Below are 13563 nucleotides of genomic sequence, written 5' to 3' on the forward strand. Positions count from 1 at the left end.
GTGTGACTTCTTATTGAGCAGTGAGCTCTAGGCAGTTGGCCTTCCTGCATGTGCAGGCCCCTATTGTAAGTAATATTCTCTTATTGGCCAGTAAGTGAATATTGTGGGTCACAAATCCCACCGAGGTTTTTCCCACATCGGGTTTCCTCGTTAAACATCTTGTGTTATGGTGTTCTTTTCATGTGGATGTTTTTGATTCTGTTATTTGCATTAATTCTTGCATACCGATATACTATTACTTTATATTCTGCATATTCAGTTTCAAGAAAATTTCATTACCGGTCAGATACTGATTCACCCCCCCCCTCCCTAACAATTGGTATCAGAGCCTGGTCCTCTATTTTCAGAAGCCTAACAGCTTGAGGAAGCTCTTGACACCGGTAAAGATGGAAAATCTGATGAAGCAACTTGAAGGAGCTCTTACTGACTATGATGCAGAGAAGTTGAAAAATATCAAATTAGAAGATGATTTAAAAGCAGCTCAGGACATTATTCAGGCACTTCAAGAAAATCTTTTTGTTACAAGAAACAAGAGAAGAGAACTTTGTGAAAAATTGCAAAATGAGAATGATGAAAAGGAATCACTAAATGATATGATAAGCAAATTGAAACAAGAGATCATGACAACAAAAATTGAAATGCAGGATATGACTATGAGATTCTGCAAAGAAATTGAGGACAAAAAGAAGAATGAAGAAGAATTGACCAGAAGACTAAGTGATGCAGCAAATGAGAACACAAGACTTAGCTAAGAAAATGACATGTTGAAGACAGATCTGATGCATACTCAAAATGACTCGAATGAACTAATGAGACAAAAAGAGATCTTGGAAAGGGAATTGGAAACTGCAAATCAACACAAAGAAAAATTCAAGAAAAGCTCAGAAGAACTTGGTACCTTATTGAAGAATCAAAAACCCAAAGATGACACTTCTGGAATTGGATTTGAAGTTGGAGAAAGCTCCGGTACTGCAAATACCCAGGATCACAGCAAACCGGTAAGACCTTCTAATACTTACAAATTCAATGGAAAATGCTTTAACTGTAATAAATATGGTCATAGGGCAAATGAATGTAGATCTAGGAATTATCAAAACATCAATCCTCCCACCGGTCAATGCACCAAATGCAACAAAATTGGTCATAACTCTGAAAATTGCAGAATGAATGTAAGATGTTATATTTGTGGAAGATTTGGTCATTTATCAAATAAATGCAGAACACAAATCGGCATAGGTTATGGGAAAGCTATTCAGAAAAATAATGTAACTTGTTATGCATGTAACAAGATTGGTCATATTGCTAACTTCTGTAGAAGTAAAGGTACACCGGTAGATAACAGAAGTACTAGCTTGAAAGGTAAAGAAAAGGTTGAAGAGGTTAAGCAAGAATTTTCAAAGCAATGGATTAGAAAAGGTGATCTAAATATTGGGGTTACTCCTCCACCGGTAGAACCAACAAATACTTCACCGGCAGGACAATATGATGCTCCACCGGCATGACAGAGCAATGCTCCACCGGCAGGATGTTCTTCATCAAATTGAAGAAAATTATCTTGGGGGTTTGGCAATTTAACGACACGTGCTATTATTCCCTTGATTAGAGAAAAGAAGTTGAAAATCCTTCATTACCGGCAAATAAAGTTGAGTTAATACATTGCCAGCAAACAATTAATGTGGTAGGTAGCAAAAAAGACTTTATAAAATAAGGTTTTTGGCTCCATTTCATTTCACCATGAATTCAAACTTTCAGAGAGCGCGAAGATTTCCAAGCTAAGGCATTCCGAGCAAAGAGGCAAAGCACTTCAGCAATCAATCCATCCAAAGGCAGAAAAAGGTATTTATCATCATGGCATCCTCCTCTGCACCTAAATTCATAGCAAACCCTACAGTAGTCGAGGTTATAAAACTACCTAGGCCCGTGTTTCAGCTAGTTCCCGAGGTAGCTAAGAAAGATGACAACACAAGTGCTTTTTCAAAAATTCCAAAGGGTGTTGTTTATGCAGAAGACCCTAGAATGTATATTCATTGCAACATAGAGGAATTAGGTGATGAAGAAATTAAAAACATGTATAAATCTGTTATATGTGACAATGCCGGAAATGTGAAACCTGAACATAAAATTGTTGAAACCCTAGGATTCACTGAAATCCTCTGCATTCCTGAATTTCCCAAGGAAGTGGTTAGGATAGTTCTAAGAAGGGTACATGGCTCACTCTTTTGGCTTGACTCAGTGCATAAAATTACAAAGGTAGCTGTGAAAGCAGTGACAGGGTTACCCTCCACCGATACCAGACTCGACAAAACCAAGAAGGTCTCCAATGACTTGGTAACAAACTTAACTGGTGCAACATCCGACAAGAGATCATTGAGGGTTAATGATGTGACCGATACAAATGTTAGATTTGTTAGCATGATTCTAGGTTACAAAGCAACTCATGCAAATAGGCTTAACTCTGTTTCCAGTTTATGCATAAAGAGTGCTTATGACATGGTTAAGGACAATGTGAAAATTGATATCTGTGAATGGTTAAAAGATGAGTTAATTGACAATTTGGCAAAAATCAAGAAGGATAAGAAAGGAACCTTTAGATTTGGAAATTTACTTGTATGCTTAATGCTACATATCAAAGTTCCCAGACTCAGACTCGACTCGGACTCGGCAAGGCCGACTCGACTCGTGACTCGGCTATGACTCGGCAACGACTCTGCAATGACTCGGCAAAATTAAAAAAACCTTGAAATTAAGAGATTTCTAACAATTTAAAACTTGTTTCATGCACCCATTATTGAATAAAGCCCAATTATAATGTGTGCTAGCTTGTTATGCCATGAAAGGCATGCTGGTAGAGTATCTACTTGTTTGGGGCTTCTGTTTAGTATTTTCTTTGGCCAAATTGAAATTTTGGGAGCACCAACATGAGACATCATGAACATCTTCACTTGGAAACTGTAAGGAATGCTTGTGTATGGTAGCATTAAATAGTGTGCTTTTTGAACTTAGGTTTTACCTTGGGACTATAGTTGACCTTGGTCTTTCTTGGACCTCTTAGTTTTTAGGCTATATATATGTTGGATGGAAGGGGGAATTGTGAGGCCAGAAGGGTTTGAAATATGCTCCTCAGAGACATGTTCCTTGCCAAAAATAACCTTGTGCCCCATGGGGAGATTTTTTGGGATGTGGGGATAGGTAGGAAATATCCCCAACTCACCCCCTTTTTTCAAAATTTTAAGAAACATCCCTGTTGTGAGGTACTCACACATCGCCCCATTGCAAATGAAGACCCCCACTTTTTGCTTTCTAGGGTTAGCTCTTTTAGTTTTGTTGTTGGTCGTTTTAGTGTCTTAGCCTTTGCATTAAAGGGATTGAGTTTCTCAAAGGCCATCAAATCAAGTGGATCTCCTCAAGGTGGAGTGAAGGAGGTTAGGTCAGTTGAGTGATTAGGGGTTATTTAGATCATTCCTAGGGTTTTTGTGTACTATCTGGTCATGCTTCAAGTTGCTAAATCAAACCTTGGTTGAATGCATAGTGTCCTCCTAGGTCCCATCCCTTACATCATGGTCAGAGTGAACTCGCCTTAAAAGTCTGGAATGTCATCCTGATCCTGAAATGGCCTGAAATTTGACTAAGTCTGGAAATTTGAAGGATCCTCCAAAAACTAGATTTTGCATTATAACTCATGGAGGTCCGAAACCACTCTCAAACATCCTGACAATATATATGGAATATAACTTAAAGTATAGGAAAGAGAAAAGACATAAGGAAATGTCACTTATACTTAAATGTTATATTCCATATATGAATCCTGACGAAGATACTAACTTGTCAAACAAGTCAAAACATTGACCTATGGTGGCCGAGTTTTGGAGCTTGGACTCGGCGAGTTTTGCCATAACTCGCCTGACTCGCGAGTCAGGCGAGTTATGGTCAAAACTCGCCGAGTCCGAGTCCGAGTCTCGAGTCAGCAAAACTCGCCGAGCTTGGCTCCACTCGCCAACTCGGCGAACTTGCCTGACTCGCGGCGAGTTTGGGAACTCTACTACATATAACCAAACAGGCTCCCGGTATAGGCTACAAGGATTTTGGATTCGACATACCGTTAGGAAAACAATTGTCTGACTTATTCAACAACATGGGTGAAAACAGAGAAAAGAATATCAATGAGTATTTTCAAGCACTAAAAGTCAGAATGAATAAAAGAATCAGACTATCACAGGGAATTGTCGACAAATACAAGGATGATATATGTTTTGTAATCAAAAAAGATGAGATTTGGATGGAAGCAGTCATCCCAAGAACAATCTGGGTTACAGAGATGGGGTATGAAACAGATGACCACATAGTGGAAACTTATGCCAAAGCACTTCTGGAAGCCCCCAATGAACCAAAGGAAGAAGTATTTGGTAGTGCTGAGACCATCGAAAGTCAAATTCAATCTAAAAAGAGAGTAAAGAAAGTTGAGGCATTTGTGAGGAAAGGAACCAGGCAAGCAAAAGCCATAAAAGAAGATGTATTAAAGAAAACCGGCATAACAGAAGAAGAGTTGGCAGCCCAACAGCCTGAAACTCATCTATCACCGGTAGATACCTCCTCAGAAGGAGATATGCCAGCAACTTTCAAAAGAGTTGTTAGGAAAAGAGACCCCTCACCGGTATCCACTCCTTCACCTAGAAGGACAAGACAGAAGCAACAAGTTGTGAGGTCTTCAGTCAAGAAAGCCACACCTAAGAAAAAGCTGACCCCCAAAAAGAAGAAGAAGACAAACACTGACTTGGCCCCTTTTGACATATTACTGAATGAGATCACAAAGGAAGGTAAATTGAAAAAGATAGGGAAAATCTATGACACCCTATCAGATGATGAGAAAGGAAAAGTCGAGGAGAGTGTTATATTACACATGGACATGTATAAAAAGTTTTTGATGCAAGTCCTAAATGAAATTCCTGATGAATTATATAAAAGACTTGAGGCCAGAAGGCAAGGAATAGTTGACTTGGATAAGAAAATTAAAATAGAAAAATTACTTGCAGTATACCCGGTCAACTCACCTAAGGAAATTGATGATTTGATAGCTCAGGGCAACCGGACAGTTTTTTCCACTGCACACCGGCAAATATCACTAATGGCAGGTAGAGTTACTGAAGTTTCAAAGGAAACAGAAGATGGTTGGGATACATTCTTGGTTGAAAAAGAAAAACAAGAAGAATATAGGAATCCCAAGCCCATTCTGGTATATCAAAAGGACAAAGGGAAAGGTAAAGTTGGTGGACCACCAAGTATCAAGATTAGAGACAACTTACCCCCACCTCCTTTAAATACTCCACCGGTAAAAACAACAAATGCAAAAGATCAACCGGCAGCTGAGAGCATGGACACAGAGGATAATAATCCTAATCCTGAAGTCCTATATACTGTGAATATTGATACTCAGAAAATCAACATAGTGGTAGATAAGGATACCATAGATAAATCTGATAACAAAGAGCAACCGGCAACAGGAAACAAAGAGCAACCGGCAGTAGATTCAGAGAAAAAGATGGAATCTGGAACACAATCAGAGAAATCAACAGAGCTAAAGGCTCCAGAACAGATGCCACCGGTAAGAAATGATGCAGGAAAAACTGTGTTTAAAGAGATGGAGACACAAACAGACCTACCAGAGGTCAATACCAGCATGGTCACTTCCACCGGCACTCAGTTTATTGGGTCACCATCAAATGTAACAAAGGTATTGCTCGAATCTATCAAGAAAATAACTGATTATAGCTCACAAGCATATAAAGCGATAGATGATTCAATTCCAGTTTTGAAATCAATAGCTCCCAATTGTAATATAGCCAACAAAGATTCTTTAGGCCAGTTGGATACACTTTGTAAATATATTTCTGGAAATTTTGAGCAAACAAAGGTAGAAACTGTAAAGGAAAGTGTAGAAAAAGAGAAACAGAAATTCTTTGAGGAAGGAATAAAGAAGTGTAACAGGGAATTTGACACACTACCGGAACTGTGCAATTTATTGAAAGAGTACAAAACTCTATACAAAGACACCTATAAGATAAACTTTTTGACCACGGAGGTAGACAAAAAGATGAGCAAGGTACAGGAAGAGATCAATAAACTTGCTGATAATTTTGTTAACTCACCCAATACATTATCAGTTTTTGAGGAAAATATAACAAATTTTGAGGAAGAATTGCTCAAATTAGAAAGAGAGAAAGAAAAAATAATAAACAAGGCAAAATTCTTGAGATCTAAACTAAGTCCAAGATTGGACTATTTAGCATTTCTGCGAAAGGAAATCTCAGAGGCACTAACACAGGGTAGCAAAACACCGGCAGAGCACTTGCAGCATCTCACCGGTACAGTATACAGAACTGAGATAGCAATAAAGGAGAGCAAGAAGTTTATGGATGGCATAAACTTAATTTTGGGAGATATTCTTCAGATAATAACCACCCAACTACAAGGTTGAGGTTATGAATTTGTACAACTACAAAATCCACTAACCTTTGTCATTGATGCCAAAGGGGGAGCAGTAGATGAGAAAATTCAAAACACAGGGATCACATGCTCAAGGGGAGCTCTCACATTTTTGGTAACATTTTTGGTCTACACATTTTTGGATATCTTTTTGAAATTTCTCATGAGTGTTGCCATCAATGCCAAAGGGGGAGGTTGTTGGCATATGGACACTCCAATGAGACATTGTGTGTGATTGAAGGTTTTGTCATTGATGGCAACCTTGCAATCCTCTGGCACCGGCAAAGCATTACTCAGGCAACCTTGCAATCCTATGGCACCGGCAAAGCATTACTCAGGCAACGTTGCAATCCTATGACACCGGCAAGACATTATACCGGCAAAGCATTACTCAAACAAAACAGTGCACCGACATCAACAAAATCAATCTACACCGGCACCAGAAGATGTACACCGGCACAGAAGGAAATATGTATACCGGCACAGAGGCCGACAGGATTTTTGATATGTAATATTTTGTTTATCATTGTAAGCCGACTTGGCAAATTGTAAAATGACTCTTGTATATAAAAGAGATCATTGTAGGCATTTGTAGGATATGGATAGGAAGTATAAATAAATTATAAGACAGACCTAATGTGCGAATTGTAGATCAAGGGTATATGTATAGAACAGAGCAAGAACCGGTACTGAATCTGGCATTAAAGATGCTATTGTAAAGCAGTACAGATTATTGGATTTGCATAATCCTCATTGTAAGTCAGTGTGACTTCTTATTGAGCAGTGAGCTCTAGGCAGTTGGCCTTCCTGCATGTGCAGGCCCCTATTGTAAGTAATATTCTCTTATTGGCCAGTAAGTGAATATTGTGGGTCACAAATCCCACCAAGGTTTTTCCCACACCGGGTTTCCTCGTTAAACATCTTGTGTTATGGTGTTCTTTTCATGTGGATGTTTTTGATTCTGTTATTTGCATTAATTCTTGCATACCGGTATACTATTACTTTATATTTTGCATATTCAGTTTCAAGAAAATTTCATTACCGGTCAAATACTGATTCACCCCCCCCCTCTCAGTATCTGTGGGAACCCTAACATCAACACTCTAAAGTGAGATTTCCATCCAAATTAGAAGCACAAAGAGAGCCTAAGAAGAATTCGCTCCTGTACCTTTAAGGGTCAAGAGCAAATTTGATGCTCTAGCTCAAATTCTCATCTCTTTCTTCAAATCTTCACGTCTAAACCTCATGACCTTGCTCCTCAAAGGGAAATGAATGGAATTCGCATCAAACAAAGCCTTAAAGTGAAGTCTTCGATCCAAATAGGAGGGCAAAGGGAGCCTAAAGAGAATTCACTCCTGTACCCTTGGAAGGGACATGAGCGAAATTTGATAATCTAGCCCAGGGTCTCCAATTTTCTCCAATTTTACACACTCAAGTCTAAGGAAAACCGGTGATTTTGTCCTCATTTGCACAAGCAATTGTGCTTAATGAAATTGTCCTAGATTGTGTTGAATTCACTTCTTCCTTGTAAAGTTCAAATTTCCTTTTCCCATAAATCTGTCACTTTCAGATTGAAGAAATCCAACCTGAATCTAATATGGACCACGTCTATAGAAATACCCCCAATCTGCTCTTCTTTATTCAAATTAAGATCCTTCTGCCTCAACCTTGAATTAAGCACAAAATTAGGCTTCAAACAAGTTGCTTTTGCTTCATCTCAAGCAGAAATTGACCTCAAATCAGGTCTGATTGTAAAATTAGTGTTGGATGATAATGATGGCTTGCATCTAATTAGATCTGCTCCTTTTGAATCCTGCTTCCTGAATTCATTTAGGTCTGATCTGCTCTGATTTGCCCGAGTCTTTTATTTTTTCACCTGAAAGTAAAAAAAGACAATTTCAATTAAGAAGAATCAAACAAAACTTAACAACATTATTAGCTTTATCAATCTGGAAATGAATCGTCTCTCGGTACTACTGTCTTGAAATCTAATATTCTTCACCTTCCATCAGATTGGACTCTGAAAGATGACACTTGGTGAAATTCACATCAACATGATTGAGATTACCTTCAAAATAAGTCTGATTCACCTTTCCCCCATGCTGGAAGTTAACTACCTTTATTTCTGCCTTGTTCAAATTGAGAATTTTATGCTCTTCTGCTGTAGATAATATTCCGGCCTGCCCTGCTCTTCTTATGATTTGATTTTGAATTTAAATCCCCCCCAATGTTTTGTTTATGTGACACATCTTCCACTTCAGAGGCCAGCTTGTTTATATCCTAAGTGCCACACCTTACATTGTGTTTCATCGTGGCAACATTGTGTTTCATCGTGGCATGTGTTGGGAATATTAGGAGCCAAATAAAATGATGAGGTGGCTGCTTTCCTTTTAAACAAATAAAAATTAAAAATGTCTTAAGAACTTTTCCTTCACTTTAGAGTTTGGTGGGGCCCAATCAAGGCTACGGTGGTAAAGGAAGTCAACGGAATTACTATTCCTTAAAACAAGCTTTTAAAATCTCCATTTCAGATTTTGTGGGGCCCAAGCAAAATGTGGCATGGTAATTAAAAACACTTAAAATCCCCAGGCTAAAGCTCGGTGGGTCCCAGCAAGGAAGGTCCTAAAAAATCATATTTGATTCTCCATTTTTGAGTGTGTAGGGCCCAAAAGGATGATATGATACGGTGGAGAGAAATATGAGGGGAGAGTGGTAGGAAATGTTAAGGGTAGCTGCTACGTGGAGAAAGAGGGGGGAATGGGATGTTGGAGGAAAGGGGGACATAAGGGATATAAATGATGGAAGTAGGAGATACGTGGGGGGCAATGAGGTTTAGGATGTGGGAGGTAAAAGGGGTTGGAGTTAGGATATGTTGGGGAATAAAGTGGAGTGGGAGATATAAGGGGGTAATGAAAGGGTAAAGGGGATGTAGGCTATAATGGGAGTTATAAGGGGGAAGGAAAAAAAAAAGGGTTAAGGGGGTAGGGTGGTAGGTTAGGATAGGGATAGGATATGGGTAGGCTAGGATGGGGATAGGTGATAAGGTGGAAAGGTGTGGGTAGGAAGAAGGTAATTAGGAATAAAGATGGGGAATGGGAATAATTAAGTAGGTAAGGAGGTTAGGATGTGGTAGGCTAAGGGGTATAGAGATAGGAGGGTGGAAGATGTAGGTGTGGGCAAAGGTAGGTGTAAATGTAGATGAAGGGTAGTAGATGAGTATACTTGGATGGGGAGAGGGTTAGGTAGGTAAAGGTATAGGTTGAAAGATGGGAGGTAAGGTAAGGGACATGGAAGTGGTATGTTATGTAGAGATGTGAAGGAGGTTAAGGAATGGGGTAGGAAAGGTGGATGGAGGATAGAGGATAGGAAGGTAGGTGAGTTAGAAGGTATGGTAAATGGAAGTGGAGTGTTAGGGGAGGTGGAAATGGAAGGAAATGGAATTGGGAGTGATTGGATTTGGGCACCCACTGATAGGATCGAGAGAAGTGGAAGGGATTATGCCTTGGCTGGGCAAAGGGAATATTAAACCTCACTTCATCTCCAAAAGAGAAAGACTTGGCCAGCTCCTGAGCAACTATGAACAAAAGGTTAATAGCAAAGACTCGACAACAACTAACTAAGCTACGACAACTAACCTAGAAAGCGAAAAAGTGGGGGACCCCATTTGCAATGGGGCGACGTGTGAATACATCACAACACAACCCTACTTGTGACAGTGAATATCATATGTATTGCAGATAAGTTCATCTTTGTATATTTGCCCTAGGTTGAAGACTACAGTGCATAGCTTGCTGATTGCTTCAAGTGTTGAAGCTCATTGTAAAGATACTTCTGATTATTGCATAATAAGATCTGAGATCTATAGCTGGATTTTTCACCTCCAAGAGGGAGGTTTTTCCAGGGTATTTTTGGTGTTCTCTGTGCACATTGATTTGTTTTCTATTATTGCTATCTAAATTGCTAGTCTGATCCTAAATCTAACAACATCCCCATGCATACCACCAAGAACAAGAATGTTACTGCCTGTAGCTTAATAACAGTTATGATCTGATCTGATTGATGGTGATATCACTGGATGCTTTTGATTCCTTTCCTTTATATCTCTCATGTGAGGGAGAGGTCATACCTCTTCATCATGTATGCCCTTTGGCAAGAGACGCACCCTTTCACCATTAGCACCCTTTGAAAGAGTGCAACTCTTCATTATTATTGCTCTTTGAAAGGGACACAACCTTTCACAATCAGATCTCACTTCTTATTTAAATCAGATCTGCAAATCTGATTCCCAAAAAATTATCCCCCCTTCAAATGAGTTCTCTTCTCCCTTTTATACCTCATATTTGGAGGAGTCGCAACTTATCATTTCATGCCTTTTGACCATTCATTAACTTTAATCAAATTTTAATTATATTCCTTCATATTTTAATTTTATTTTTATTTTTATTCTTTTGTATTTTAAATTTTATTGTTATTATGTATTATTAGATTATATTTCAAAGTGGGGACATTACCTTTGTTGACCTCTTGGAGATTATCGAAGTTCACCATATGTCAATACTTTGGACAGGAGCAAGACTTACTCTGAAACTCCAATACATAGTATTATCTCCATCATATATATTATGTACATTATAACACATCAGACAGGAGCACTTCCCTCTCCGAAAGTTCAATGAAACACAATGTAATCCCTCGTGCATAAAGCTTCCACACTAATAGATACCTTGGGACTAAAGTACAGAATATCTTGAAACTCCAATAGGAACCAAGGTGTTGAGGTGTAGGGATGGATAGTCAAGGGTGACAAGGAAGTCGTATCGAAGGGGATGTATGGATGAGGAAATCCAAAAGTCTAAAATGAGGTAAAGGACTTGAATTTTCAATGGGATTTTCAGGCTTCGAGGCTTGAGAATGCCAAGGGAATGGTATCAAGGGATGGGAAATTTTGACAATCTGACAAAGCAACACTTAGGAATACAATTTGCAAGGGCTTAAGTGGGTTGTTGAAATCCATAAGGAAAGTATACAGTTATAGACAACCTTGAAAGTTCAAAACTCCAACAAAACATGAAATGCCAAGGAAAACACCGGGAAGAGCCTAGACTTAGACTTTTATCGATTTTTGCATCTCTTGACACTTAGGAAACCCATTTAGAATGTCTCAAATCAGTTATAAACAATGGGTAGATAAAATAAAATATGAATAAGACACATGAATGGGAAGGGACTAATGCAAAACTCGACATAACAGATTTGAGTCCCAACATGGTCACCCACCTAATTATGCTATAGATATGAGGTAGTAGTTTAGTATTGGATATCATTTTACAAATTCTATCCTTATCGTAAGATTGTTGTATTGTGCAGATATGATCTATTCTATTCTTTCTGAATTATTCCCGCTACTCATTTAATGCAATTAATTGAATTGCAATTTATTACTATTATTCTGCTTTGTCAATATAGTAATTACATTACACGCATATTTGACACTTTTACACAAGAACAAGGTGACATAAAATCATATCAATGTATCCCCAAACATTGTACACATTTGTATATACTATATACCATAAAAAAACATGATGAATCCACCGCCATTTGGCTCTCCAACCCAATACTTCAGAAGAAAAACTAAACAAATAGAATTTATATTGTATGACATAATAATAAATGGATTGCTATAGATGTAACTGTTTATCATGGACAATGATTTGGACATATCCGCACATATAATTAAACAAAAAATCTGCAATGCATGAGGCATTATAATTATCATGTAATCAAGATTCATAAAATGTGACAAATCTCTCCAAAGCCATTTGAAGCATAGACCAAGAAAGTTACCTTGAACACCTTCAGCAAAACTATTGGCAATTAAATTTTCCATACCTGATGAAACTGCAGCATCTTTTTCTCGGATTTTCTCCATGATAAGATCAGCTAAAGTACGCTGAGGACCAGCATTTTCATTCATGAATGCAGCCAGTACCTTCTCATCCTCCTCGGGAACATCCTGCCAGATGCAACTCATTTAGCAGTCCAAAACTACAGTATAATCAAATATTAAGTGCATTTTATAAACATTAAGCAAAAAATGAACAGATCTTCTATCCAATAAACATATTCAGTTTTCCATAATCAATTGAACATCCGTGATGATGGGATCAAAAATATTTGACCAATTTTAGATGGTAAAATTAGAGACATATAATTTTAATACACTTACTTCATATTCTTCATAGTGGCTCTGAGATTCTGAAAACCCATCAAAATCATCAACATCACTATCAGATTCCACCCCTTCTATAGCCAGAGAAAAAGCCTTTTTTGTAGATGCCAAACCAGCCTCTTCATCCCTGCATGCCAGAGGTAAATACTGAAAAACTTATACAAAGAATTTCTTAGTTATAGTCACCTTTGACCCAAAAAATGAAATAAATACCTCTCATTATCAACTTCCTTTTGCTGCTTCCGAGCCTCTCGCAATATTTTATTGCTGATACTTTGTGTCACATACTGTTTTGAAAACAAACAGATAGAATGAAATCCTTTTAATCCACGATGTATTACTTTGACACTGGTAGTAATTGTCACATATTGTAAACCTAAACCTAACTTAAAGCTCAAAGTAATCATAAATCAGTTAACTCTGACAGCAGCGTTGGGGTTAGAATCAGCATGTGTGCAATACACAAAATTTCAAAGAAAACTAGACAAGCATCCATTTGTTGTACCTAGTTATCATCAAGGGAGCATGAAAATTACACGCCTTATTCCAAACAATTGTGTTTCAGGTAATAATATTTTGCAAAATATTTCTGGTCCAGAAGGGGATAAAGACAATATCGCTACTAGGTATCCCTTTGTAAGGAAAGTCTCATACACCAATTTACTGACTCGCCTGGCAGTAATCTAAAACACTACCTGTTACCCATGATTGGTAAGCACTGCAGCTATATGCTTGGTGCTAAAATCAAGCAAATTATTCAATATTCATAAACTTCCAAATTTAGGGACTGCGAATTAAAACCAAGGACCATTATAAGGACCAAAAACCTGTGGACGAAAAAACACTTGCAT

The 13563-nt window shown here is 38.1% G+C and overlaps 1 protein-coding gene across 1 annotated transcript in view; it reads right to left on the reverse strand.

Moving 5' to 3' along the window:
• Nucleotides 1-13563, reverse strand: part of LOC131059365 (bystin) — a 117991-nt gene that overhangs the window by 80731 nt on the left and 23697 nt on the right. The window contains exons 2-4 of the mRNA XM_057992593.2: nt 12926-12999; nt 12710-12839; nt 12373-12496 (exon numbers count right to left, since the gene is read on the reverse strand). Of these exons, the coding sequence (XP_057848576.2) occupies nt 12373-12496; nt 12710-12839; nt 12926-12999 (328 nt within the window). The remainder of the gene's footprint in view (nt 1-12372; nt 12497-12709; nt 12840-12925; nt 13000-13563) is intronic.

Source organism: Cryptomeria japonica, chromosome 9, assembly GCF_030272615.1.
Source record: "Cryptomeria japonica chromosome 9, Sugi_1.0, whole genome shotgun sequence".
Lineage (NCBI taxonomy): Eukaryota > Viridiplantae > Streptophyta > Pinopsida > Cupressales > Cupressaceae > Cryptomeria > Cryptomeria japonica.